Source organism: Python bivittatus, unplaced genomic scaffold (genome assembly GCF_059951505.1).
Source record: "Python bivittatus isolate LINGU-HERP-01145 unplaced genomic scaffold, Pbiv_v1 ctg000480_np1212, whole genome shotgun sequence".
NCBI lineage: Eukaryota > Metazoa > Chordata > Lepidosauria > Squamata > Pythonidae > Python > Python bivittatus.
The window spans coordinates 32,313,946-32,339,569 of NW_028277075.1; the positions used below are offsets into that span (position 1 = coordinate 32,313,946).

The 25,624-nt window shown below is 37.7% G+C and overlaps 1 protein-coding gene across 1 annotated transcript in view; it reads left to right on the top strand.

The window, feature by feature from the left end:
- The window catches only part of MYBPC3 (myosin binding protein C3), an 81,330-nt gene that overhangs the window by 43,241 nt on the left and 12,465 nt on the right, over positions 1-25,624 (top strand). The window contains exons 17-28 of the mRNA XM_088145677.1: positions 1,381-1,547; positions 1,909-2,074; positions 4,963-5,069; positions 7,361-7,390; positions 7,510-7,646; positions 12,508-12,591; positions 14,674-14,833; positions 16,602-16,706; positions 19,580-19,768; positions 22,082-22,216; positions 22,822-22,989; positions 23,848-23,936. Coding sequence (XP_088001803.1) covers positions 1,381-1,547; positions 1,909-2,074; positions 4,963-5,069; positions 7,361-7,390; positions 7,510-7,646; positions 12,508-12,591; positions 14,674-14,833; positions 16,602-16,706; positions 19,580-19,768; positions 22,082-22,216; positions 22,822-22,989; positions 23,848-23,936 — 1,537 coding nt within the window. The remainder of the gene's footprint in view (positions 1-1,380; positions 1,548-1,908; positions 2,075-4,962; positions 5,070-7,360; positions 7,391-7,509; positions 7,647-12,507; positions 12,592-14,673; positions 14,834-16,601; positions 16,707-19,579; positions 19,769-22,081; positions 22,217-22,821; positions 22,990-23,847; positions 23,937-25,624) is intronic.

Genomic DNA, 25,624 nt, shown 5'->3' on the forward strand with positions numbered 1-25,624 from the left:
TGGTAAAGGATGTTGGGCATTGTAGTTAGTTAGATGTTAGAGGGCCATTCCTACTTTACAATCAAAACCACACTTTTAACTGAGCCTGGAAGTCAATGGAAAGCCAATAAAAAACTAATTTAAACTTGGAAAGTTATGAGCAGAAAAATTGGCTCATGCCTCATGACTACATTTTATACCAACGTACCTTGTACTCCATATTCTCAGAACAGCCCCACAGAGTTCTGTAATAGTGCCTCAGCATCCATATGCTAACTCTCAAAGGTCCACTTTAAATTTGTAACAGCCATATGGAAAACATGGTAAGAACATCCATACGATGGCAGTAATCATGTATAGAGACCATCTTGTACAGATTCCCCTTATCATGCAGTGTTCCCATGCCCCCCCCCCCAACATTCCTTATGGTGACTGGATATGGTGTGGATGAGGATATGTTATTTTGGTCAGTCTGCCCAAATCCTGCCCAGTTCCCATCACTGGTTTCAGGGTCTCTTCCATGTTGCTGTGATAATATATGAAACAGCCTTTCATTTCACATTCAAAGGAAATCCCCTGGTTCACAGTTGTAAGCACAATGCCATAAACTATAACATTCCCATACAACCTATAACATTCCCCAAAACAAAATATTACATTTCTGCTCCTTCAAGAGGAAAGAAGGAGAGAAGAGAGATACAATTAAAATGGACATGCATCATTATGAAAACAAATGTTCAGGGCAAGAACCTTATCCTGTAATTTGCTCTTATAAGCATGTTTTTTCTCTTACAAATTGTCAGTATAGGAGATCCAATCCAGACCAGGATTCTGGCATAAATGGTATATTCAGTCCCGATCTGGTTCTACTCATGACTGCTATGTGTATAGGAGGAAAAATTTCTCTTGAAGCTAATGATAGTGTTTCCTTCATGCAAATAACAGGCAGAGGGTTGAAGGAAACTAAATGGACAGAAAAGGGAGAAATCCTTGTATGTCCCATGGCTAGAATTCTAATCTAGATGTTTCCCCACCCTCTACTAGCATTTGTTTAAGAAATATTTTGTATTCAAGAGCAAATCATGTCATCAATATCACTATAGTCTGACCTCAGTCTACATACATTCATATCACTTTCTGTTACTGCTATTTGACTTCCATCAATGTGAATATATTTTTCTCCGCATGCTCTCTCTCTCTCTAATAGAATAAAATTGTATTGATGTCATATTATGTGATATATATACACACACACACACACACACATGCACACACACACACAGAGTATATGTATATGTGTGTGTGTGTATACTGTATAGATACACATATACATATACATACACATTACAGTGAAACTAACAGTACAATCAAATCAGCACAATGATACTTTGATATCCATAGGGAGAAGGATGGTGTCGAGCTTACTCGGGAAGAGGCATTCAAATATCGCTTCAAAAAGGATGGTAAAAAGCACTACCTCATCATCAATGAGTCCACCAAGGAAGATAATGGGCACTACAAAGTCAAGACTAATGGAGGGGAGTCTGTTGCAGAATTGATTGTACAAGGTGAGAAATAAATAAGAATATATAGTTTCAAAATCTTTTAAAAATTTGTACGGAGATTGGTAACAATCTTCTCTGTAACTGTAATGACAAATAACCACTAGTAAAAGAATGGTTAATTATGCATTATATGTTGATGTTGGCCCATCAGTTGGATGTCAGAGATATTCTGATAATAGCACTGCCTACTTATCAAGTTATGCTAAATTCCCACATATCCTAAATATCTCTTCCTATTTCACCTTTTCCAGAAGAGTTTTCTTTGACTTTTCATTTTGTAAAAGCAGTATCTACAGTTGGGGTCCTTCCTGGCCTCTGACCTGTTACGTTCATGTTGATTTGTTCCCCAAATTCGCAATCTCAGAAAAGAAGCTGGAAGTGTACCAGAGTATTGCAGATCTGACGGTGAAGGCACGAGACCAGGCTGTGTTCAAGTGTGAGGTGTCTGACGAGAACGTGAAGGGCATCTGGCTGAAAAATGGGAAGGAGGTGATCCCAAACAATCGGATTAAAATCTCTCATATTGGCAGGTATATCATGCATTGTATGGTGATTCTAGAACACGACGATTCTCTTAGGATTAATATGTGGTCTGGAAAAGTGGTAAGAAGTAGAAGTGTTCCCCATCAGTTGCAAGCAGAAAAAAGCCCCAAATGATTTTCCTTTTTTTTTTAAACAGATGCACCAGTAATTAACTGATGTTTAAGTGACTTTGAACTTTATAATATTCACACATTTTTTTCCGGTATTGTGAACATTTAAATATGGTGTTTTGGATTTTCAGTATTCAGAATTAAAAATAGGAATGCTAACATTAGATGTTGTGTTTTAGGGTTTGTTTTGTTTTGTTTTTGCTTTATACAGTCTTTTATTTTTTATTTTTCTTTGATTTTCTGCTTTTTTCCCCTTACTGGTTATTTTGTGTGTGTATGGGTGTGTGTGTTTAATTTTTAAAAATTTATGACAGCCAAAAAATTCACTCTCCTTGACCTACAGAAATATTGATCTGCCCACATGTCTATATTATTTTTCTTTGAGATTTACTCTTATGTGATATCTCTATTCATTTTCTGGTGTCTCTCCAAGAAGAGATATCTGATAATATTAAATTACTAATTAACATTCTAGATGTATATTCAGAAAGATTGAAACCAGCACAGTGGTCTCACTGGATGTAAAAAAAACTCTTTAATATGGTACAATGGAAATTTTTGAATAAGTGGTACTCTACTCCTGCTAAAATTATTAAAAATGGAATTACCTCTTAATCTATCAAGATGTTTCATGGAATTCTTCAAGGATGTCCTTTATCTCCTCTTAATTTTAACTTGATATTGGAATTATTGGCCCACCTTATGCAATGGACAGATTTTGAATATAACAGTGACTAGATATGAAAATAAATTGTTATTATGGCCTGATGATATATTTTGTCTTATTATTATGTACGTTCTGTACCAATATGTTTTAATATTGTGAAATAGTTTGGCAATTTATTAGATTATTCCATTAATTTGAATAAGTCTCATATACTTCCTATAGGTTGTAATAATTTCCATGGAAATTTGCAAAAATTCAGATTTAATTTGTTGGAATGTAAATGGCTGGAAATAATTACTCCAAGGAAACTTTCTCTGTATGTGAATAAGAAGAGAAAGTGAGAGAGAGCACCAATGGGGTATAACAGTTAAGACCAAGGTTAAATCCTCCCTTAAGTATTAAAGCTAATTGGGTAACTTTGGGTCAGTCATCTCTCTCAGGCCTAGAATGGGAAATCAAAAAACATCTGTCTACCAACCTGCACTGGATTTTGTCATAAACTGCAGTCCTTAACTTTCAATGAGAGTCCTTCATCCTTCAGTGGATTGAGTCAGGCTCATCATTTGATTATATAAGTTTATATGTGTGTGGGTATAAATTATAGAATTTACATAAATAGATGGTTTAAAATCCTACTGAGTTTATGGGGAAAGATAAATGTAAAAACTAATATTGCTTCAACATTAATATATTCATTTTGAGGTAATCCTGTGCTAATAACTTTGAGTTCTTTTAGGCAAATTGATAAGATATTAAGAAATTTTCTGTGGGAAGAACAAACCCCGTGATTTTCTTTATCTAAGTTATAGTCACTATATGATGATGGGGATTTTAACATTCCAAATTTCAGTTTTGTCATTGGGCATATATTTTTACTTCAATTTCTCTAGGGAATGCAAATGACTAATATCCATATTGTTTTTTTAGAATCATATTGTGAAGAACAATAAAATTTAAAGATACAAATGTACTTTTGATTATGTAACAAACATTTGGAATTATCACTAAATGAAGAACTATGGATCTATTCAGCATGGGGTTTGCAAAGTTATCCTTCAACATTGGAAAGATAGTGTAACCCTAAACTTTGAACTAGATTGGTAATATGTATTGGCTTTCTGTTTATAAACTAGCTCTCTATCAATGTATGGAGGTTGAGTCATGGCAACTGGACTGCTTTTGAAGTCCTGCTGGCATGACTCAACCTCCAGACAATTCCACCTGGATGACTGAGAATATTCATAAACATAAAACTCTATCAATGTAATGGAAAGGCTGATCAATGTTATTCTTGGTAGTCAATAGTTAATGATGCATTTAAAAACTTGGCCACATGTCTTTCTTTTATGTAATATAATTTACTTTTGTGGTTTCCTTTTTTCCTTTTTCTGTTTATTTTTGTATTTTTTAATTTTTCCTCCCTCTTTTTTGTATATTAAAGCAATACAAAATTTAAAAACTGATTTGCCAGATGTTACCCATTCACTTGGATTATAATTCCTATGCTTTGTGCTGAAAACAGCTGATGCTATAAGAAATGTTCTCATGCATCTAATGTATATATGTGGATCTCAATCCAGTCCATTGCAATAGGCAGAGGAACCCATGGGGGACATTACAACTTCATCCCCCAAAGGGTAATCTCTTGGCATTCCAGTCTGTTTCCCTTTCCACTTGGTCAGCTAATGAACTTTTTGATTTATCTGTGTAGAAGGAAGAGTATGTCTTGTAGAAGCATATTCAAACATTTCCATACCCTTTAATGCTCTAGTACAGCATATTGATGTGGAAGGAAGGAAATATGGCATTGTTTTCTGTATAAAGAGACTTCCTAGCATAGATTCTGCATAAAAAGTAATGTTCAAATTATTTTAATCAATAACATTTTCTTTCCCAAATGCCATTAACACTAGTCTGGATGTGATATACAGATGTCATGCCTTTGGGGCTTAGTGATTGTAATTCAGAAAATAAATCTATACAGCTTCTAATTATATTCTAATATATGTGGCTTAAAACAAGCATTGTTCATCTACCCTGTGGGACAGGATTTATACCGGAGAAAGATTAGACTCAAACAAAAATAGTTGCTTTTCAGAATCCATAAACTAACCATTGATGATGTGACCCCAGAAGATGAAGCTGATTATTCCTTTGTGCCTCAAGGATTTGCATACAATCTCTCAGCACATCTGCGATTTTTGGGTAAGTTTCCTGGAATCTCTTTTCTAATACCAGGTAGGAATGTACATCAGGGTCTGTCTGTCCGTCTGTTTTTAAATACACATTTCATAGCTAAGCATTAGCTCCTGTTGCTGAATGTAGTTTGTTTCATTACATCATTGTTACAACACCACAATTATTTCTTGGTGCTGCACAAGCATAAAAGCAAATAGAGTAGTAGTAGATAATATCAATACAATATAACTGGCACTTTTCAATACTCAAGTTATGTTATATATAATATGTGTAATCATAATGCATTCTGAGAATGGGAAAACACAGTATAGTATCTCCAAAGACCTATTGATTAGAGATAAAAAGTATTCCTCTTCCCCCATGGAAAACGTGGGAGCCAAGATCTGGGGGGGGGGGGGGGAAGTACCTTGAATGGAACTTCAGAAGATGAGATTACATTGCTCTTAAGTGCTGGCCAGATGGGGAATCTCTCAAGATCAATTAGATCCCAGTAGATTCCCATGCCTTTCAATGAAAACCAAATATATCACCATTTTTGTATCATTTTCATTCTGAATTTCCAGATCTCTCCAATCACTCCATTAATTATTTTGTAAGAATGCTTTTCCTTATCACTGTAGCTGTCACAGCATATAAACTGTTTGATAAATAGCAGTTTAATTATGATCTCTTAAAATACATTTTTATTGTTTTAGTTTAGTGTCACTTAATTTAGTTAACCTTGGAGAATCATGTCGTTCCCCTTCTCCACCCAGTGTCACCTCCCAAGCTTCCCCAGAAGACTGGGGACTTTCAGGAGAGGTGGTATGGAGATAGAAGGCAACAGAGGAAAGAGTGAGTGAATCAAGGAAAAATGCTGCCATGTCCCTTTCTCCAGGGGGAAGCTTCCTATAGATCTATTAAGCAAAAAGGATGTAAGTTGTTAATAAGTTAGCAACAGTAGAAATGCAATTCCTGGATAATGAGAAATATGGGGCAGATTGGGAATTTTAAAAGTCTATGTGTGATGGAATGGACTTATGAAGGCCAGGCTCAGGGAGATAAGCATGTTCTTAGCCCCCAGCAGGAGCATGGGAAGTTCAAGAAGATGAGGCTGCCACCTCCCTAAGGAATTCACAGTGTTGTGGCTGGCTGGCTTGGGAACTAGGGTTCAGTCTGGGGAGATTTTTTGTCTGGAGGTTGTAGCTAATAAACGCAACAGAACTGTATTTGCATTGTCTCTTGGAGTTCTTTGGGCTGAACGATGTCCTCCAGACAGAACATCTCCCCAGACTGAACCCTAGTTCCCAAGCCAGCCAGCCACAACACCGTGAATTCCTTAGGGAGGTGGCAGCCTCATTTTCTTGAACTTTCCACGCTCCTGCTGGGGGCTAAGAACATGCTTATCTCCCTGAGCCTGGCCTTCATAAGTCCATTCCATCACACTATGCATGTACTGTATATTACAAGTGCATGAGAAACAGCTTAAAGTGAGATATAATCTGAAGATATGAAAAGCAAGCAGAAAATCAAAGTGATAAAGGAAATCTTTGACCAACCTCTGAGGGCAGAACACACTAGTTATATTTTCCACTGTTTTTGAAGAAATAAATGTGTGGACATGATGGTCTAGAAAAATCAAGGAGTAGAACATAGTTTCAGAAGAGTAATGATAAAACTTCATTTGTCACAAACTTTTATTGGTGACTCAATGGATGAATTCAAAAGTTCAATGTCACTATTTTGTAATATTTAATTTGCCCAGCCATGGATGTTTATAGTTGTTTAAAGCTTGTTAAACCTTAGAAAATATTTCAGGCTTAATAAATGCAAATGTTATTTGATGCTGCCATGACAAAGTAGCAATGGTGATTTTCAGGTCTCCTGCAGCCACAGAGCCATATTCAGAGGAAAAATAAGGGACAGGCTGGAACTTTGGAACATGGTAGAGTTGTAGCAGAAGACCTGAAAATGGATTGGCAATGGTGGCAAAAATGGATTGGCAATGGTGGGCCATCCTTTAGGCTGCACATTGACAATTCAGCATCCCTCCTGATCACCAAGCCTCTGTAGTCAATGTAATGGCATAAAATCACTAGAGCCATTCATAGATCAAACTTAATGACAGTATTAATCATAATTGCACTGATTTTATTGCTTCTGCTTTGTAATCCCCTTCTCTGACCTCTCATACTGTCTCCTTGGCAACTCACATTCTTTCACTATAGATTATTTTTTAAAATAAATGGTTGTTTCAGTTGTACAACTATCAAATGCATTTAATCACTTTTCCTTTTTTTTCCTTTCCTTTCCTGCAGAGGTTAAGATTGACTTTGTGCCCAGACAAGGTAAGGACAAAGTTTGTTATCATATACTAATCTGTGAAATGAGAGCCATATTTAAAAAATCTTTCCCTTTTAGAAGAGTCCTTGTCAGTCATGAAATGGTTTCTATGCTTTTGCTGCAGAACCTCCCAAAATCCATCTGGACTGCATGGGGCAAACCCCGGACACCATTATTGTGGTAGCTGGAAACAAGTTGAGGCTTGATGTACCCATTTCAGGTGATCCAGTCCCTGCAGTGATCTGGCAAAAAATAAACCAGGTAATATAGCCTAAAAATGCCAGGGTTTCATAGCTGGCCCTTTAAAGCACTACTGTTCCTCTGTGGCTTATTACAAATTTCTTACTTGATTAAAAAATAAAGGAATTCTTAACATGAAAATATAGTTTTAATGTAAAATGTTATAAGAATATTCCCTTTTTAGTTCTCCAAGCAGGTGCATTATCTTGGCAATAAAGATGCCCATTCAGTCTGACTCTGGGCTTATCCAGGATCATCCCCTCTGTTTCTAATATTTAGGCTGTAGATGTCTACACAGCTGAAATGATGCCATTCATGTGCAAGGGGGAAACATCAGCAAGATATTTATTTTTCTGGGGGGAAGAAGTGTGATGGGGAACTTGAGCATTTTGAGTACTGGCTGAGTGTAGAGAAAAGGCAAATTTAAAAGGAGGGGGGATGGAGAATGCAACAGAAATCTTGAATGAAAACTTGAAGAGCAGTACAGGTACTTCTTCCTGCAATAATTGATTCTTGTTCCTACTCATATAAGTTTAAACAACCATGAGATTTTTCTGTCCCCCACTTTTTTGGTTTTGGATAAATCCTCATGTACTTTAAATGCACTTCACTTGATAAATTGAACAGATACAAATGCTATTATTGATTGCTGTCTGATAATTTACCATAACTCACTGCTTCTTGTAGCCTGAAACAATGGAGCATCAAGCTAGTAGGACTAATCCTACCATTCATTTTGAATCACTTCTATTGAAGTCATGTTATCATTTGAAACATCCACAGAGCTGCTATAAGGATCGAGGAGTTTTTTTCTGCCTGTGCCATTCTCACTGACTGCAAAACCAACCCCTGTCCAGTTTTGTTAACTTATCACTTCCGCGGGGAAACAGCATCACATTCTGCAAGAGTGATTCAGATTATAACACTTCTCCCTGTGCATAGGTATCACTTATTTGGATTGCAGAATGACTTCTCCAATATTTGAATGGAATTCACCAGCCCAGAAAGGCATTTTCTATCTTTGCTTTAAAGGTGTGCAAATCAAAGGATTGCCTTTTTGGTGTGAAGGTAGAAGACCCTCTTCATGTATCTTCTGGGTATTCCATTCCTATTAGCCCTAGCCATTGTACTCAGTGGAAAAGAATTGGGGAGCTGCACTTAGAGTATCTAGATCAGTGTTTCTCAACCTTGGCAACTTTCAGATGAGTGGACTTCAACTCCCAGAATTCCCCAGCCAGCAAGGCTGGCTGGAGAATTCTGAGAGTTGAAGTCCACACATCTGAAAGTTGCCAAGGCTGAGAAATACTATTCTAGTGATACCAAGCTGCTTATCTTTGCTTTAGGCCCTGATCCAGGAAACTGATAATTCAGAAACTAAAAAGTTGGTGAGCAGCCTTCAGTGATTGTACCTGTATTGTGATGTAAGAACCCCTTTGCAAAGATCTTGGGCATGGGGATGGCACAGGGATGGCAACCTGAACAGGCAGGGGTGTCCACAGAATGTGTTTTTTTTAAAAAAAATCAAGATGACAGTCACAACCGTGTGATTGAAGCTCCACCAGTTTTTTTAATGTGTGTTACAGTAAAACACTATGTGATCTCCACATCCTTAGAAGAAGGGGTACAATTGCAACAGTATTGCCCCCTCTCCCCATCTTCCATGAAGCAGTATAGGCTTATACAGCAACAGCCTTGTATAGATAGCTACTATTACCTGACAGAGAAGCTTATTTATAGCAGGCCCACTTACTTTCTCTCATTGGCGCTCCAGTGTGGGAAGATGGTTAGGAAATGTGTAGTTCAAGCATATCTATTAGATGGTCTGAAAGAAATGAGACTTACAATGGTTAAATAGATTGCACGTAAGAGATTATAGAACATTCCACATATATTTGTGTATAAGCCCATCTGCCAGTAAGCCGACCCTCGATTTTTTTAACCAAAATACCATGAAAAATGCACCACCCACAGATAAGCCAACTCTCAAAATGTTTGTATGTTTTAATTTTCACAATTGGCTTATCCGCAGGTGGCGCATTTTCCATGGTATTTTGGTTAAAAATGTGAGGGTCTGCTTATGCACAGATGAGCTTATCCACGAGTATATACAAGATATAGGAGTACTTTTAAAAAGCTGAGGGAAAAACCTATCATCTACACTTGCAGATAAACCCATCTGCAGATAAGCCAAACCCAATTTGGTGGGTGTATTTTGGCACCTAAAATTCTTGGCTTCTCTGCAAGCACATACAATATATATTTATCTCTAATTCTTGGTAACCTACAACAGGCTCCAAAATTCTGGATGGTTACATGAAACAACATAGTATTCAATTATTAGAAAAAGTGCCAGAAATTCAAGAGAGTGTACTGGATCATAAATAATGAAAAAAGTATATGTTATTAACCCTTAATTGACTTTTAAGATCGTCTTCTTTTGCTTAGCATTTATGTTTGGAAAGAACAAGGCTGACCTCTTCTGGTATTTATTTTTAATACCAGTTCACTGTCTCTCTTCATATTCTTTCTGAGCACTTATGCTTTTAATTTTTTTTTTTTAACTCATCTAATACTTCCTGTGTTTAGCATTTTCTCTCTCCTACAACTTGATCTCAACCTCCTTTTCAGATGGGCATGTTTATCTGAACACGGTAAAGGAACAGTTTAGGACAGTTTTTTCCCATAGCGCTGTTCCTCATGGCCAAGTTAAAAGTCAGTCCTTGAGGCAGCAGAAAATTATACTAGCATAAAATTGGCTGTGTGTGCTAGCGATCTCTATCCTGCCAGAGGTATGATGGGGGCAAACAGTGCTGTCCTTATTATGTGCATGGCATGTTAAGGACAAGGACTGGTGGCTTCCCCCTGCTACATTTTCTTAACTCGAATCCCGTCATCTCATCCAATGCCATCATCAGTCAGTGAGAAGACATCCACCAGTCACTCTCTGTAAAGTGGGACAGAGATTGTGATGGGGATGAAGCAAATTTTAATAGATCTGTCCTCTACCTGAATTCATTCTAGTTTTGCACAAATATTTAGTTCACAGGTACATTCAGAAGTTCAATTATTATCAGCTCATTATCAGGCTCCCTTGGGACACAGGTTTAGCATTATTCCAGAAGAACACTAAATCTCTGTTTGAAAGCTCAAATCATAGCTGGAGGTGGAGAGAGAGGTGTCTCTGTCCTGTTTTACCTTACAATCCTGCTTCCACCCCTGCTGGTCAGCTGCTGATCAAGCTGGTCCAGATCTCTAAGCCCAGGACCCTCTCAAAGACCTGGTGACTACACAGAGAGAGTCCACTCTGAGAGAACTGGATTCTTCCACTACCCATAGGGCCCTGAAAGGCACTGCCCAAAGACCAGAGTGAAGGGGGCATGCCTAAACCCAAGCTGGCCAATAGATGCCAGACTGATCCTACCAGAATTAATAAAGCAGCTCTAACTGTATCTATAGCAAAACCTGACTCAGCGTAAGGGGAGAAACACTACTGGTAATGCTAAGGATGACTGCTTCTAGCATAGGATGGCAACTTCATGAGGACGTAACAGAAGAAAGGGATTATGGGATTGTGCTTGTGCTGCAATTCAGTGCAAGTGAGAAAAGATTCTTATTAAGGATCTCATGCCTTTCATAATCAATGGGGTATAGATTTTGATCCTGTTTTATTTTTCTGCGTAGCTGCAGCACACACAATTTCATTTAAGCCCTGGTCCAAGTTTTTGGAACTCCAATAAGAACCACCAACTGGCTGCTGCATCAATCTTAATAATACACTATTAGCATTTAGCTTTTATAAACAAGAAACAAAACCAAAGTATGGGACACTTTTCAGCAGGGCTAGACCACCTTTCTGTAGATGAAGGTAGCTCTCCCTTCCTCCCAGCCTCCTGAGTTTTCATTTCCCAATTCTCAACCCAGCTTAAAAAGTCCCTGGGACTGACTCTGAGCACAGTTCAATCTAACACTTACGCAGAACCAGCAGTCAGTCAGCACTCACTTAATATTATTTCAAACTGGCAAATAACTAAATGCTTTGCCTTGCCTTCCTCAAGCTCCACCAAATCTGTACCCAATTTGTACCCAAACAAACAAAAAACTTCACACAAAAAAAGTATAAAATAAAAGGTAGTATTTCCCATCTCTGACACTCCATGTATGTCATGCATATATTGTTTTGCCAAAAATAATGGAGTCAGGCTAAGTGGAAGTTGTATGAGAAGAGATTGACTATTAGTAATATACACAAATATGCATAAAACCCTGCAAAACCTCCCATTCACTGTGGCAGTAAATCTCCATTACCTTTCAGCCCCATGTAAGCCAGCAATGTTAGTGTGTCAACAATTCATATTTGGGCTCCTTTTTGGACCATGCCAGCACTTTGCTATGACATCAGCCCAGGAATTGGGAGACCAGGTGAGGCAATGGGAACCCACCCCTTCAAAAGCAAGTTTTTACACCTTTCGATCTTGAAATGGTATTTCCCCATCCACAGATAAATGTATCTCTGTCCATTGCCATTGCGCTTGCTTGCTGTTGCAAGCCTCTGACTATAAAACAATGTGATCAGTGGCAGAGGGGTTGTTTCACTTACTACTGGGAGTATGCCTTCATCTTAAATTTAGAGATAGATTGTTATGGAGAAAATCTATCTATGTGGTTGCTAGGAGTTGAAAACAACCCAAGATGATTATGATGGCGCATAATCAATCAATCTTATATTGTCTTGCTGCTACATTCGCCAGCTTATCAGAGGGGTTGCCCTCTAAAAAGATATTTCTGTGGGCAGCTGGTTAAAATTATTTAATAGCAAATCTGGCCAATTTCTTTCATTTTAACCATGAAGGCTAATTCGTCTTCTGTTTTCTCTCTCTTTCAGAATAATGAACTGGAACTAATAAAAGATGGCTCAAACTCTACAGATCGTAAGGGCACATGTGGAGATTTGACTAACAATGAGAAGGCAAGTCCTTCATTTTTCAAACTGCCAGGCAGATAGACCTCCCTTCTGACAAATGTCTGCAACCTGGTGATGCATTCAGAATAGTTATGTGAATTGATAGCTTGCAATAATTCCTACTTTTAATTTGAACCATCTCTCTGTGGACTCAGTTGTGTTTAAAGTACTATTTCTCAAACTGTTGGACCTTCAGCACTTCTTCTGACTCCAAGTGATGAAGCACCACCCATCGTAATGGGCAGTCTTGTGCAAATAAGCGTGTACTTCTGTGCAAGCATATGTTGTCTGGCCTTTGCTGACCTTGCTGATCCTTTGTTAGCCATGCAGAAAGATAAATGAGGGAAAAGAAAATAAGCCCTTCTAGACTTTCTTCTTTTCAAATGATGGAGTAGAAAGAGTCCAATTACTCTCTCAGGACCAATGTGAGTCTGTGCCAGAGTGTATTCAGTGTATCCAGATTTTAGCTAGTTAGGGAGGGACATAGCACCTATTGCTGGATCCCAATTCTTCTTTTCACTCCTTGCTACTTCAAGGTCCTTACCTTTCTGTAGGACTGACTCCAGAGTTTTAAATGCTATAAGATAAACTAAATGAAATTCTCATTGGTGTGCATAGTTCAAACATGTCTCCATCCTCTACTCAGCTAAATCACACTGAATTATTTCCTTAATGTCATTTTAAATATAAATGAAGTAACACAATTTTTACATGAACACTTTAAAAAGAGCTGTTAACATATTTAAATTTTGTAGGAAAGAGAATGCAACATTTAGCATACATTTGCCCTGCATCATTAAGCTGCTCTGATCCATGCTGATGTCAGAGAGACTCAAAGCTGGTTTAAGAAGATTCTGCCAGATGCACTGGCAGTGACTTGCCAGGTGTTCAGTACAATTGTTCTGCTACTGTTCCCTCCCAATTTCCCATGACAAGAAAGTGGTTGCCAATCACTTTCCTTCCTATGGGTGGTATATATGAATGTACTGAACATATAGATTTGTGTGACTGTGTACAATATATGTATACAAAGTTAAATTTATATAGAGAAAGTGAAAGTATCAAAATGTCCATATATGCAGGAAAATGACCCCTCTTTAAAATAAAAACTTATTTCTTGCATTTTCCCAGGTTTGGCTCAGTAATGTCTGTTGCAGCTATTGTTACAGAATTCTTTCAACAGCATGGTGGTTATAATGTTAGCATGGCATGCAGAATGTCATCAGTTTGAAACCTCATAGAAATGCAGGGTTTTAATTACTATTTTTCATACCCCGAACTACCTATATTGCTGCATTATTCAACAAGTTCTCCAGGATGCCGTTTCATAGTTTTTTTCTGTCAATTGAAATAAAGTGCAAAGGGCTTTGTAGTAATTATTCACATGGATTTTTGGGAGCTGATAAAAAGAAGAAGAAAGCTAGCACTGGTGTTTCATCAGTGCACAGGTGGAACTTATTTAAGAAGAAAAATGCCCAGCAAAAAAAGTAGGTAGCTTAGGGGGGGTGGGGGGAATAGTAATTTAAAAAAAAAAAACCTGTCTGCTGTGTTTTGAATCAACAACTCCCTGTATGTCAAGCAAATATCATAACCGCTATGCTACTGGAATATTTGGTATTAGCTGCAGCAAATATTAGAAAGCTGCAGGGCTTCAACCACTAAACTAGGTTGTTCCTCGACTGGGATGTTTCTGTGTTTCTGTCACTGCATAAAGTAATCAATCAAGTTTCCTAAAAGAAAGCATCTGTCTAACTGCTGCAATGCTTGTGCTGACACAAACCAGAAAACGCTACTTTTAACACAGAGCAGAAAAATACAGACAGAGGTCACATTTGCAGTAGGCTTGACTGTCTTGTTTACTGATAGCTTTTATGGTGATATCAGCTGTTTCTTCTCCAGACCATCTGTTTAAAGTTACACAGATATCTTTGCCTGCCTACCTATTTATTTTCTCTTTTACACATTCAGATTATCATGGTGCAAATATAACCTTAGTAACATATGCCAAACTACTTAAATGTCATTAAAAACTTTGTCCGGTACTATACACCCACCCAAATGAACTTCCTGTTTTTTACTTGCTCACAGACCTTTCCTGATTCTGAAGACAGAGTACATGTGGAAACATATGAAGACCATTGTGTGTTTACTATTGAAGGAGCTGAGAAGGAAGATGAGGGAATCTACAAAGTTACAGTGAAAAATCCAGCTGGAGAAGATACAGCTGATATCACTGTAAAAGTTATTGGTAAGCAAAACAGTGGTGGGATTAGTACATGAAGCAAGCCTTTGTCAGTCTGACAAAGAGCTGTCAGAAATAATCACTCATCTCATGTCTTCATATTTTCCAATGAAATAGAAGCTCAGCAGCTGTGACCACCAAGTTCAACTCCTCCCTTGCCTGCAAGTAAAACTCCAAATAAGGGAGAAACTGTAATGGCTGAATCTCAGGTTTCAGTGAGTGGTTTTCAGGGAACAACAGCAATCTCTGTGCAATTCTTGACTGAGATTAGCTTTTATTTTGTCATCTGCAATGAGCTGAGAATAATTTCTGAAGCATTAGAAATACTTACAGTTCATGACCAAATATAGTAAACTACCTTTCAGATATGTTTCCTGGTCACTTGACTTGGCAATTAATTCTTCTCCTATATTTCTCTATCATATTTCTGGGTTGAATAACCTCATATTTTATATCTCATGTCATTTAAAAATATAGCACGTGAGTGAGGTCTTAACAGATTGGCTTTCTTTTCATTTTTAAGTATTAACTTGATCATACCATTTGTTTCACAGATGGAGAAATGTTGTGACTAACATAGTAGTTACAACAGGAACATCTCCCTACCTTCAAAATGTTAACCAATAAGAAACTTTTCTCAGTGTTAAGAAGGAATTGTTAACAGAAACATTAATTAATACTACCAACAATAATAAATGTTCAAGAATACACAAAAACTTGCAAGACTACTTAGGCCCAAAGCCATTCCACCTTAGACTCATGCATAGGCTTAAATCATTAGAGCTGTCCTCCACTGAAAGATCCTTGGATTATCCCCTCTGAGATTCAAATTTAGAGGGAGAGATTTGAATTGAATTCCTTCTCCTGCCTTCATGCCTAGTTGCTTCTGAGGCTGGGAATTCCAAGTGTGGAAAACCACAAAAGTGATTATAAGCATGTTTGGCAAGACATGCCCAAACTCAAGAAAATATTTAGACTAGCTCAAAAGTTGGTCTAAATGTGTTACCTCCATTGCGAGTGAAGAAACAGAGGAGGAAAAGGAAGATGGGGAAGGGGAAGGGGAAGAGGAAGCTGGTAAGAAGAAACAGGAGTAAAACAAGAAAAGGATGGAGAGGTTTTTCTCCCACATCATTTCTATGCTCCTGAAGTACAATAAGTCGTAATTGCTCTGCCCATTGATTGTCACATAAACCTTAGTTATTAAATAATACAAAGTGTTATCCTATAGATGTCTTCAATTTAATTTCAATGAATCTTATTCTTAGGTTAAGTAATCTAGGATTGCAGCCCTCATAAATTATAAGTATATGAAAGAAGGAAGAAATGAGAGAGAGAGATTTGTATGTGAGATATGTTTCTGTGTGTATCATGTGTATTGGACATAAGCCATGGTTTCTAAATACATCATGTTTTAATGGGAGTTTCTACAATAAAGGAATATACCTAGCTGAGTAGACATAGAATGAAGTCTTCTGGATCACACCAAAGTCTATTTTTTCCAACTATTTTGTTTCCACATGGGTAAACCGATGCTGATGGGAAACAGTAACATTCTTTCCTCGGGGCATAGTGCTTCTGAAACTAGAGATAATATGTAGCCATCATACTGTTGAATGCCTCATACTCATGTATTTCTCTAAGAATCTTTTAAAAGAATCCAAATCAGTGACCGTCATTACTGTGCTGTGGAACAGCAAGTTCTTCTACTAAAACGAGATTCTAACAAGCACTAGCAAAAGAAAATACCTGATCTCATCTTTCCCTCCTTCTCCAGATGTGCCTGATCCACCAGAAGCTCCTAAAATCACTGATGTTGGTGAAGACAACTGCATGGTGCAGTGGCAGCCACCTAAGTATGATGGAGGACAGCCAATACTGGGTAAGAATCAACAACAATCTTAACAGAAGACTTTTTGATCAGAACAGACAATTCTTCTCAATTACTCATAGGAAAAAAATAAAATAAAACAGAAGGGCTGTGAAGTGCCTTGGATTTGTTTCAAAAAACATGCTTTGGAGTGTGTGGAAATATGAACATAGCACCTGTTTGCAACTCCTTAAAGCAGCCCATTTTTCCTAAGATGGCAGCTTCAGGATCCTAGAAAAGGACATGGCTACTTTCAAGCATTGCAGAGAAGTGCAATATACATGCCCCATGTGCTCCAAAGCACCTGTTTGGAAGAGAATCCAGTAGTCCTTTGATTTCTCTTACTTGTCATTTCAAGGACAACATATCTACAACATAATACCCAAAGGGTAGCAAAGGAAATGGGAGCACCTTCTCCTCTTTATAAAGTGCCTAGAATGGAAGCTCATAATAAAGTATCCAACTTTCATATGACCAGATTTCAATCAACTTCAGGTATTATATGGAAAGCATAAGCAGCAATCACTTTTATTTCTTCTGCAGTTGATGTAGTGTGCAAAGCATTTTTCAGTGCAGAGGTCACTTGTTCAAGGAGAGTAGCAAGTGTCAAGACAGGAAGAAACTGTCATCAGAACAGGTAGAATTTAAGGCTGCAATCTTATAGTGCTGGCATGGTTAAACACATTATGATCAGTGGGCTTCAGTCTGTCTATCTTTTGGTGAGACTGTAGGCCAGTGTTTCTCAACCTTGGCAGCTTGAAGATGTGTGGACTTCAACTCCCAGAAATCCCCAGCCAGCATGCTGGCTGGGGATTTCTGGGAGTTGAAGTCCACACATCTTCAAGCTGCCAAGGTTGAGAAACACTGCTGTAAACAAAGATCATGTTAGCATTATAGAGCTCAAATAGTTTTAATAAGGCATGTGGGGCTGAATCTCCTGTTAATATGTTACCCATGTGTAGTGGCTGCAATGGAGCCATGTTTCTGACCCTGCTATCATGCTGTTCTGCTAGCTCCACCTCTGACCTGCTGAATGGAACCAGAGATCTGAACTTGAATATTGATTCATGAACCCCTATTCTGGGGCTCTACATAGTCCTGACACTTGAAATTCTAAGTGAAGTACCAGCATTGTCTTCCACATTTGCATATTTACTTTAAAAAGCTAAGTTTAATAAAAGGTGCAATGGATTTAATCGTATTTTTTTCATAAAGCGTATGTGTGTGTGAGAGAGAAAGTGAGTGATCAAGCTATGCATTTCAGAGTAAAAACAATTCTTGCTATCACTTATAGAGAAAAACTTCTGTCCTGAAGAGGACTAGAAGAGAGTAAGCTCTATTGAACAATGTGAGATCTCCTCCTGAGCAATAACGCATCGGGCTGCCTTGCAGAAAGTTCAATCCTATATGTAGACCTTGGGAAGTCTTATCACATTCACAACTGCAAGTTCTGCATCTTCTTGCTGTAATTGGATGTTAAAAATAGAAACAGAAACCTGGGGTGGGGGGGATTTCAATCTGCATGGATAGTCCACCCTTCTTTGAAAGTTTAGATTTTTTAACCAAAGAAATAACCTGTTTGGCTGTTGGCTAGTCATATTTTATTTCAACTGATGTGCAGGTGGGTGAGCCTTTAATAGTGTGGGTATTGTTATTGGGCTAAATGAATTAGGCCACAGTTTGTTAAACTACACAATAATATGTAGATTGTAGCTATTCCTTTTTTTTTTTGTTTAAGCAGGCTGACTTCTCAGAGGTCCAGCTCTGAGTTAGATCACTATGCCCAGGTGGGAAGTTATAACTCTTCCACCTCAGCCATTATAGTGGTAAATATAAGAACAGGGCTAATGTAGGATTTGCTAAGTAGATCCATATCCCTGATAAGGGGTGAACGGCTATTCCAAGCTATCTGTCTGTCAGCAGTGACCGATGTTTTCTTCAGGCTTTTACATTTCTCAGAAATGAGAGCACAGCAGATGTTAATCTCAACTTGGTCATGGTGCTTCTTCTATACAGAATGATATAATGATACATTAGGCAGAGTAAGGGAATAATGAATGAATCCCAGTGTGGCTTGGGAGAGGAACACAGAAACACAAAGGATTAGGAAGAGGGTCAACTTCAAGTCAGTTTAACAACAATCATGTGGAAGCCTCAGGAAAAACAGTGACTGCAGAGTAACAATGTGGTATCAGACTGCATATTAGTAAATTAAATAAATATGTAATTGGCTGATAATTTAGAACAGTTTTTAAAATGTGCAGCTGTGAAACAGGCACTGCTTATTAAAATAAACATAGGTGTTTAAGGCAAAATTTATTTTTCTAGGAACTAAGAGGCCATATAAAATAATAAATATTATCTTTATTTCTAACAATGAGTTTACAGTAATCTCTTTCGTTCTGATTAATGTATAACCTTGCTCTTCATTAAATATCTCAAAAAGCCATGTTGTGATCTAACAGTATGAAAATTTAAACTAATCATAGTTCCAAAAAGTCTCATCTTAGGGTATTACCAGTCCCACCCTGGTAAGAATGCCTTGTGAACTACAAGGAGAGACTTCTTAACTACAAGGATAATTCTCAGGGTCAAGGTTTCCCTTATATTCACACTAGCTTTGTTTTATCTCTATGTATTTAATTTAATGTAATATTTAATTTGCTAAATAATAGAGCATTGGACATCCAAGTATTATTTAATGTTGTGTACCCTAATCTATACACATGGAAACTAAATGACAAATATGCATGAAAAACGCATGCAGTAAAACGAAACCCGATTGTCTGTACAACAAAAGCAAAATGGTTGTGCTTGTGTTACTAGACTGGGATCTGACCAAAGGTAGTTACTCTGCACCCTTATAGTTTCTTTTTGGTTTCCAGGATACATCTTAGAGAGGAAGAAGAAGAAGAGCTACAGGTGGATGAGGCTGAACTTTGACCTTTTGAAGGATCTGACTTACGAAGCTAAGAGAATGATTGAAGGAGTTGTTTATGAGATGAGAATTTATGCAGTGAACTCAGTTGGCATGTCCCGGCCTAGTGCTGCCTCACAGCCTTTCATGCCAATTGGTGAGCGTCAACATGCATGTTGCATTATTTGTAATCCCTCCCAAGAGAAACAAGAAAGAAGGGAACAATTTTGAAGACAGAAAATAGATGTATAACCACTTAGAGTTTCTTTTTTTTTTCTTTTACTTCTCCTTGAACATGACAGCATGGAGGTTCCAATTTCATAAAATTGCTGATGAATTTCTAACCGTTAAAATTAGAAGTGTGAGAGGCAAGCTAGGCTGAACAAGAGAGGGAAACTAATTGGCAGTGACCTCCCATTGCCTCTCTCCTTCCCCCATTCCATTATGGGTGCAAATACTGTAGCAAACTACTAATGTCGCCCATTCCACCTCCCTTGTGGAGCTGTAAGGCTATCTGATTAAGAAAATATCCATGGATTTTCTATAAATAATAATTATGACCCTCACCGTTTTGTAGCAGTCCCTAAGCTAAGGGCACACTGTGTGAATCATTGCGAGAAAGAAGCCTTTGAGCAATTAAGGTATCGCAATCATAGCAATGACCGAAGAGGTGGTTCAACTCACAGAGGTCCATAAGGAAGGAAAAGAGCTTTTTGAAAGTAACAGTGTGAAAATCCAAGACCCTAAGAGTGGACAAGCAGAAAAAATTATAGTTCAAGAGAAAATGATTAGCTCTGACCTTCAGTCGCCATTCAACAACTGCACTGGGGAAGGAGGAGAAAAAGAAGATTCTCTCCAGGAAGCTATTCAAGAGCACCCACTGGAAATGGCTGAGCTAAAAGGTCCAAGATTTTGAGGAAATAAGAACATGTTTACTTGATTAGAAATAAAAGTCCAACCTACAACTCTGGAGATGAGGCACTGGGTTTGTAATGTGCATTTTAGGGTAACATGCTCACATCCAAACACCGATGTGTGACGCACCTGCTTTTTTAAAATTACTTTTAATGATTGGCTTTAACTGAATGTCATTCCAGAAAGGCGAGTGAGAAAATGTATTTATCGCAACAATGTTAGGTTGGATGCTAACATTAGGTTTCCCATCTGTTGTGTCATTTTTAACCTTTTTGAAAAGAGAGGGGGCTTGTTATCTGTTGCATGGAACATTCTGCATAGTTGAAATATTTTAAATAGTGTTCACAACGTGTTTAAATACCACAGCATTTAAGTTGCCTAATTTATGAAAAGCACACATATGGCACAGGAAAATATAGCCCACCTACCTTCTTTTAAAAGTGTTGTCCCCTTATTGCATGTAACCCAAATGGGATCAGTTATTGAATGAGTATCAGTGAAGTGTGAAGTCTTTGTAGTCTGAGATGGAGAAATATTTGGTATAGAAGAACCTCAAAGTTGGAAATGCAGCTCGTCTGTGCAAAATATATTTCTGATTGTAAGCCACTCAGAGACTTTGGGAATGAGCATCATATAAATAAATATCATAGGTACAGGAATATTCAGTAACGATGGTGATGATGATAATGATAATGGCAATATTGACAATAGAATAATGGCAGTGGTAGTACTCTGTTCCACAAATACTTCTGTTTCATGACTACTGAACCAGAAGATTCTGCTTCTCTAAATGTCTCCCCAGCATTGAGTGCCATCTAGAGAGCAGTATGATATCCCTTCTTGTCCTGCCTATAGCTGTTAATTTTGGAGTTAAGAGCATTCATTATACACATTATATTGGCATGCTAGCTAATAATATTTGCCTTCTCCTTGTGTCAAATTAGCAATTGTCACACCATCTGCTTAGCTATACCCATGGGATCATGAGCTCCAACAAGTGTAATCTATTCTCTACAACAGAGCTTAAATGCTGCCACTAGTACAGAATTCAGCAGCTTCCCTCTTCACCAATTTTCAGCTTAGGAAATCCAGTTCTAAAGATACAGTAATGGCTGTCATCTTCCAGACCCCAAGTAAGAGTTTTTTGTTAACCCACCAAGCTCTATGTGATGTTCATATTACTACTTTTCCCACACTTAAATTCTTCAACTTTTAGTATCTTCAGTGGAGGTGTTGTTTTTCTAAAAGCATGAAATCTTCACGGTCAAAAGTCAATTTTTATGGAAGCTGTTTCAAAGTCTAAGATTCTTTGCAGGGGTTGCTTTAAGAGGTTACTCCATTTTTATTCTGACAAATGTTTTGTGTAGTATACTGGGAACAGGGCTTTTGTTAAGATTTTGTATTGTACTGCTGATTCTATGGTTTTAAATTACATTTTGCAAAAATTTAAGACATTATAAGCCAATTTGACATTTTTAATAGGGAAAGTGAAAATTGCATTGTTGCTCAGCTTTCACATATCATACAAAGTCTTTGGCTTGTACATTCTGTTTAGCTCCTCCAAGTGAGCCAACACACTTTACTGTAGAAGACATTTCTGACACTTCTGTTACCTTGAAGTGGAGGCCACCTGAACGGATTGGAGCAGGAGGATTGGATGGCTACAATATTGAGTACTGTAAAGAAGGATGTGAGTAAGCTCTGATGCGTTCTGAAATGCCCTTCCAAGGAGCAAATAGCATCCATTTTGCTGTGTTTACTAAAGTAGACATTGATCTTCAGGTTGATAAAGTAGAGAGAGGATGGCATAGTCACGTATGAAGGAAAAATTAGAGGAAATATGGTTTAAACTGGCTAAAGTCCCAGAGATTCTCTTTTTAGTGGGTGCCTGTTTCCTAAAATGTTGATGACTATGCATAGAAATAGAAATTATAACAGAGCATGAGCTAACTTACAAAACTGCAGGTATAAATTCACAGGATGATCTTTGCCAAACCTATGTTTTGTTTATCCCTCTGGCTCCAGTAATCTCTGATCTGTGCAATAGATCCATTTTCAAAATACTGTCTCTCCCTTCTCTAACTGCTCCTTAGGTTTATGTTATTTTTAGTTAGCAATCTCAAGCACACTTAATAGAATAAGGTCCTACTGAATTTGCTTTTGAGTAAGTTGAACTTATTCACCTTAATCTTACTTTGAGTAAATATGCTTAAAATTATCATGCCATTAGGCATAGTCTTATAAAATCATGCTTGAAAAAAATTATCTATATATTACATATATATATATCTGCAGCCACAGAATGGATTTCAGCTGTTCCTGATCCCATCGAACGCACATCTCTCCTACTTAAAGATTTGGTTACCGGTGACAAATTGTATTTTCGCATCACTGCTTTAAACTTAGCAGGGGCGAGTCAACCAGCAATGATCAAGGAATCAGTTACTGTTCAAGAGATCTTGCGTAAGTGTCTTGAGAGAATTCCTGAAGCCATTTATAATTGTTCCTTTAATGAAAAGATCCTTGCACTACAAGGGAATATAGATTTGTTTATTTGGGTTCATTCTTCCTAACGTTTTAAATTCATCAGTCTCCTAATCTTTTGGGGCCAGTGGGGATATTTTGAATTTTGAAAGCATATTGTGGAAGCTCCAACAAAATAATTGTCATGGAGGCTGTCATCCATTTACAAATGAATGTCAAGATAGCACAGCCAATCACAGTGCACCTATTTCACTGATGAAACTAAAATAAATTTCTCCAAGAATTGCAGTATGTATAGACTTGTTAAATGAAGACAATTTTTTACAGTAGCTGACAAACTTTCAGGTACTTCAAGCTGCTTAGCAGGTACCAAATCAAGTTCCATAGATGTATTGTTGCAGTTGGGATCCCAGTTATAAGCAAATAAATATGGCCACGTGTGAGAAGAGAGTCCAGGATCCCCTAAAACCGGGCTGTACAAGAGATTTCCAGTAGAACTTGGATGAGTAATCTATGGCCCTTAAGATGTTCTTAGATTCCTACTTCTCTCAGTCTCAAGCAGCATGGCCAATGTGTATTGATAATTAATTGGACAGTTACAACTCCAGTGTGGCTTCTTTTCATGTATCTTTGCAGCATTTGCCATGGCACAAATGTTTTTGAATGTAAAAATAAAACTCCAAGTAGCCATTAAATATCCCTAAAAATTATGGGTTCTTCATTGTATAAATATTTAATATATATTGTCAACATCATTTCTTATTTTTTGCACAAATACAATGTATACAGTAATCTGAAACAGACTAATTATCTTCTGGCTTGATTTTTGATCTACAGAGCGTCCTAAAATTAGGCTGCCACGCAATCTCAGACAGACTTTAATGAAGAAAGTTGGTGATACAATCAACATTGTAATTCCTTTCCAGGTATGTGATGGAGTTTTTATTGATCTTAGGGCAAAGTCTTACCCTTGTTGAAGAATCTGACAGTGGGCACAAATATTCCTACATATACCTGGAGCAATTCCTGTCTAGGTGTCAAGCAATTTCCTCATCACTGGGTGAAAGCACATCATCCATTAGTGGGGCCTGGATTTTCTTCCCCCCACCAAGCAATATTTTGTGGGAAGCTTCCTGGTTTTTTGTATTGTCGAAGGCTTTCACGGCCGGCATACAATGGCTGGTGTGGGTCTTCCGGGCTGTGTGGCCGTGTTCTTGAAGTTTTGTTTCCTAACGTTTCGCCAGCACCTGTGACCGGCATCTTCAGTTCTGAGCACAGAGAGAACTGCTCCTGTCTGTGCTCCTGCACTCTGAAGATGCTGGTCACAGGTGCTGGCGAAACGTTAGGAAACAAAACTTCAAGAACACGGCCACACAGCCCGGAAGACCCACACCAGCCTTCCTGGTTTTTGTTTTTTCCTTTTAAAAAAATATGCTAGGCATGTTATAAGTATAATTTTGCTATACTACAGTTAGTATTTCTTACTTCAAAATGGCTGGAATCTGCCCTGCCAATTTTTAGTAATCGTGCTGGTCAAAATTCAGTGGCATAAATTCAAGAGCTATACACACACATACACCTATACCTATACCTATAACATACAAGTTATGTAAGCACTGCCCACCTCTGATTTAGCTGAGGGCAATGCTTATGGTCATATCTATATTTCTTTTCAACTGGCAAATAAACTGAGTAGATTAGTAGCTCCTCTAGCTTTGCCATGTCACTACAAGAATGTTTGGGAGGAGGTTCGCTGCCAGGAAGAAGTTGGAGGATCAGCCAGTGAAAAGAAACTCTTTGCCATCACTGAATAAGTTATTTCTGCCTGGCTGCTTCTACCCCATAATGCGGAAAGCTGCATAGAAGAGATACATCTAGATCTTATAAATGCCAAAATATAAAGGAAGGTTCATTTAGAATCAGATTAGGGCAGTTTTTCTCAACTTTGGCAACTTTAAGATGTGTGGAGTCTTAACGCTGAGAATTCAACACTGAGAATTCCCCAGCTAGCATATTAAAGTTGTCAAGGTTGAGGAACGCTGGCTTAGGTGAAGATAAGAGATAAACAGAAAGGTAAAAGGAAATTAGACAGTAGCGTATTCAGGTTTTATGAAAAACGTCTACTCTTCCTAGCAGGAATTAATCTACTCTACAATCCAAGATGTATGATTTCCCCTCTACTACTCCAGTGCAACAGCAAAGCGTGATTAGAATCCTTCATCGCCATTTTAAATTATCTAAACTTGACAAACTATGGCAAATTTGAACTGTGACTTGTTTAAGACATGCTAACTTTAAACATCCTGGAGTAAATCTATCTATCTATGTGGTCACTAAAAGTCAACAGCAACCTGATGGCATATAATAATAAAAAATCAAACTTTAAACTGTGGCTTATGAAATTAATTATAGTTTGTCTTGAGTGACATACTAAATTGTTGTTAATGTAAAATGGAGTAGCTTAAGGCCATACCATAGATGGGCAGGCATACAGGAGTTTGAGGGAAAGCTTAAACTTATTACTGTCACTATAAACCTTGGTTGATTGTGATGTCTGGTTATGGCCATGATAAAATAAAATTAAATTCTAAATAGTCTATAGTGTGTGTGTGTG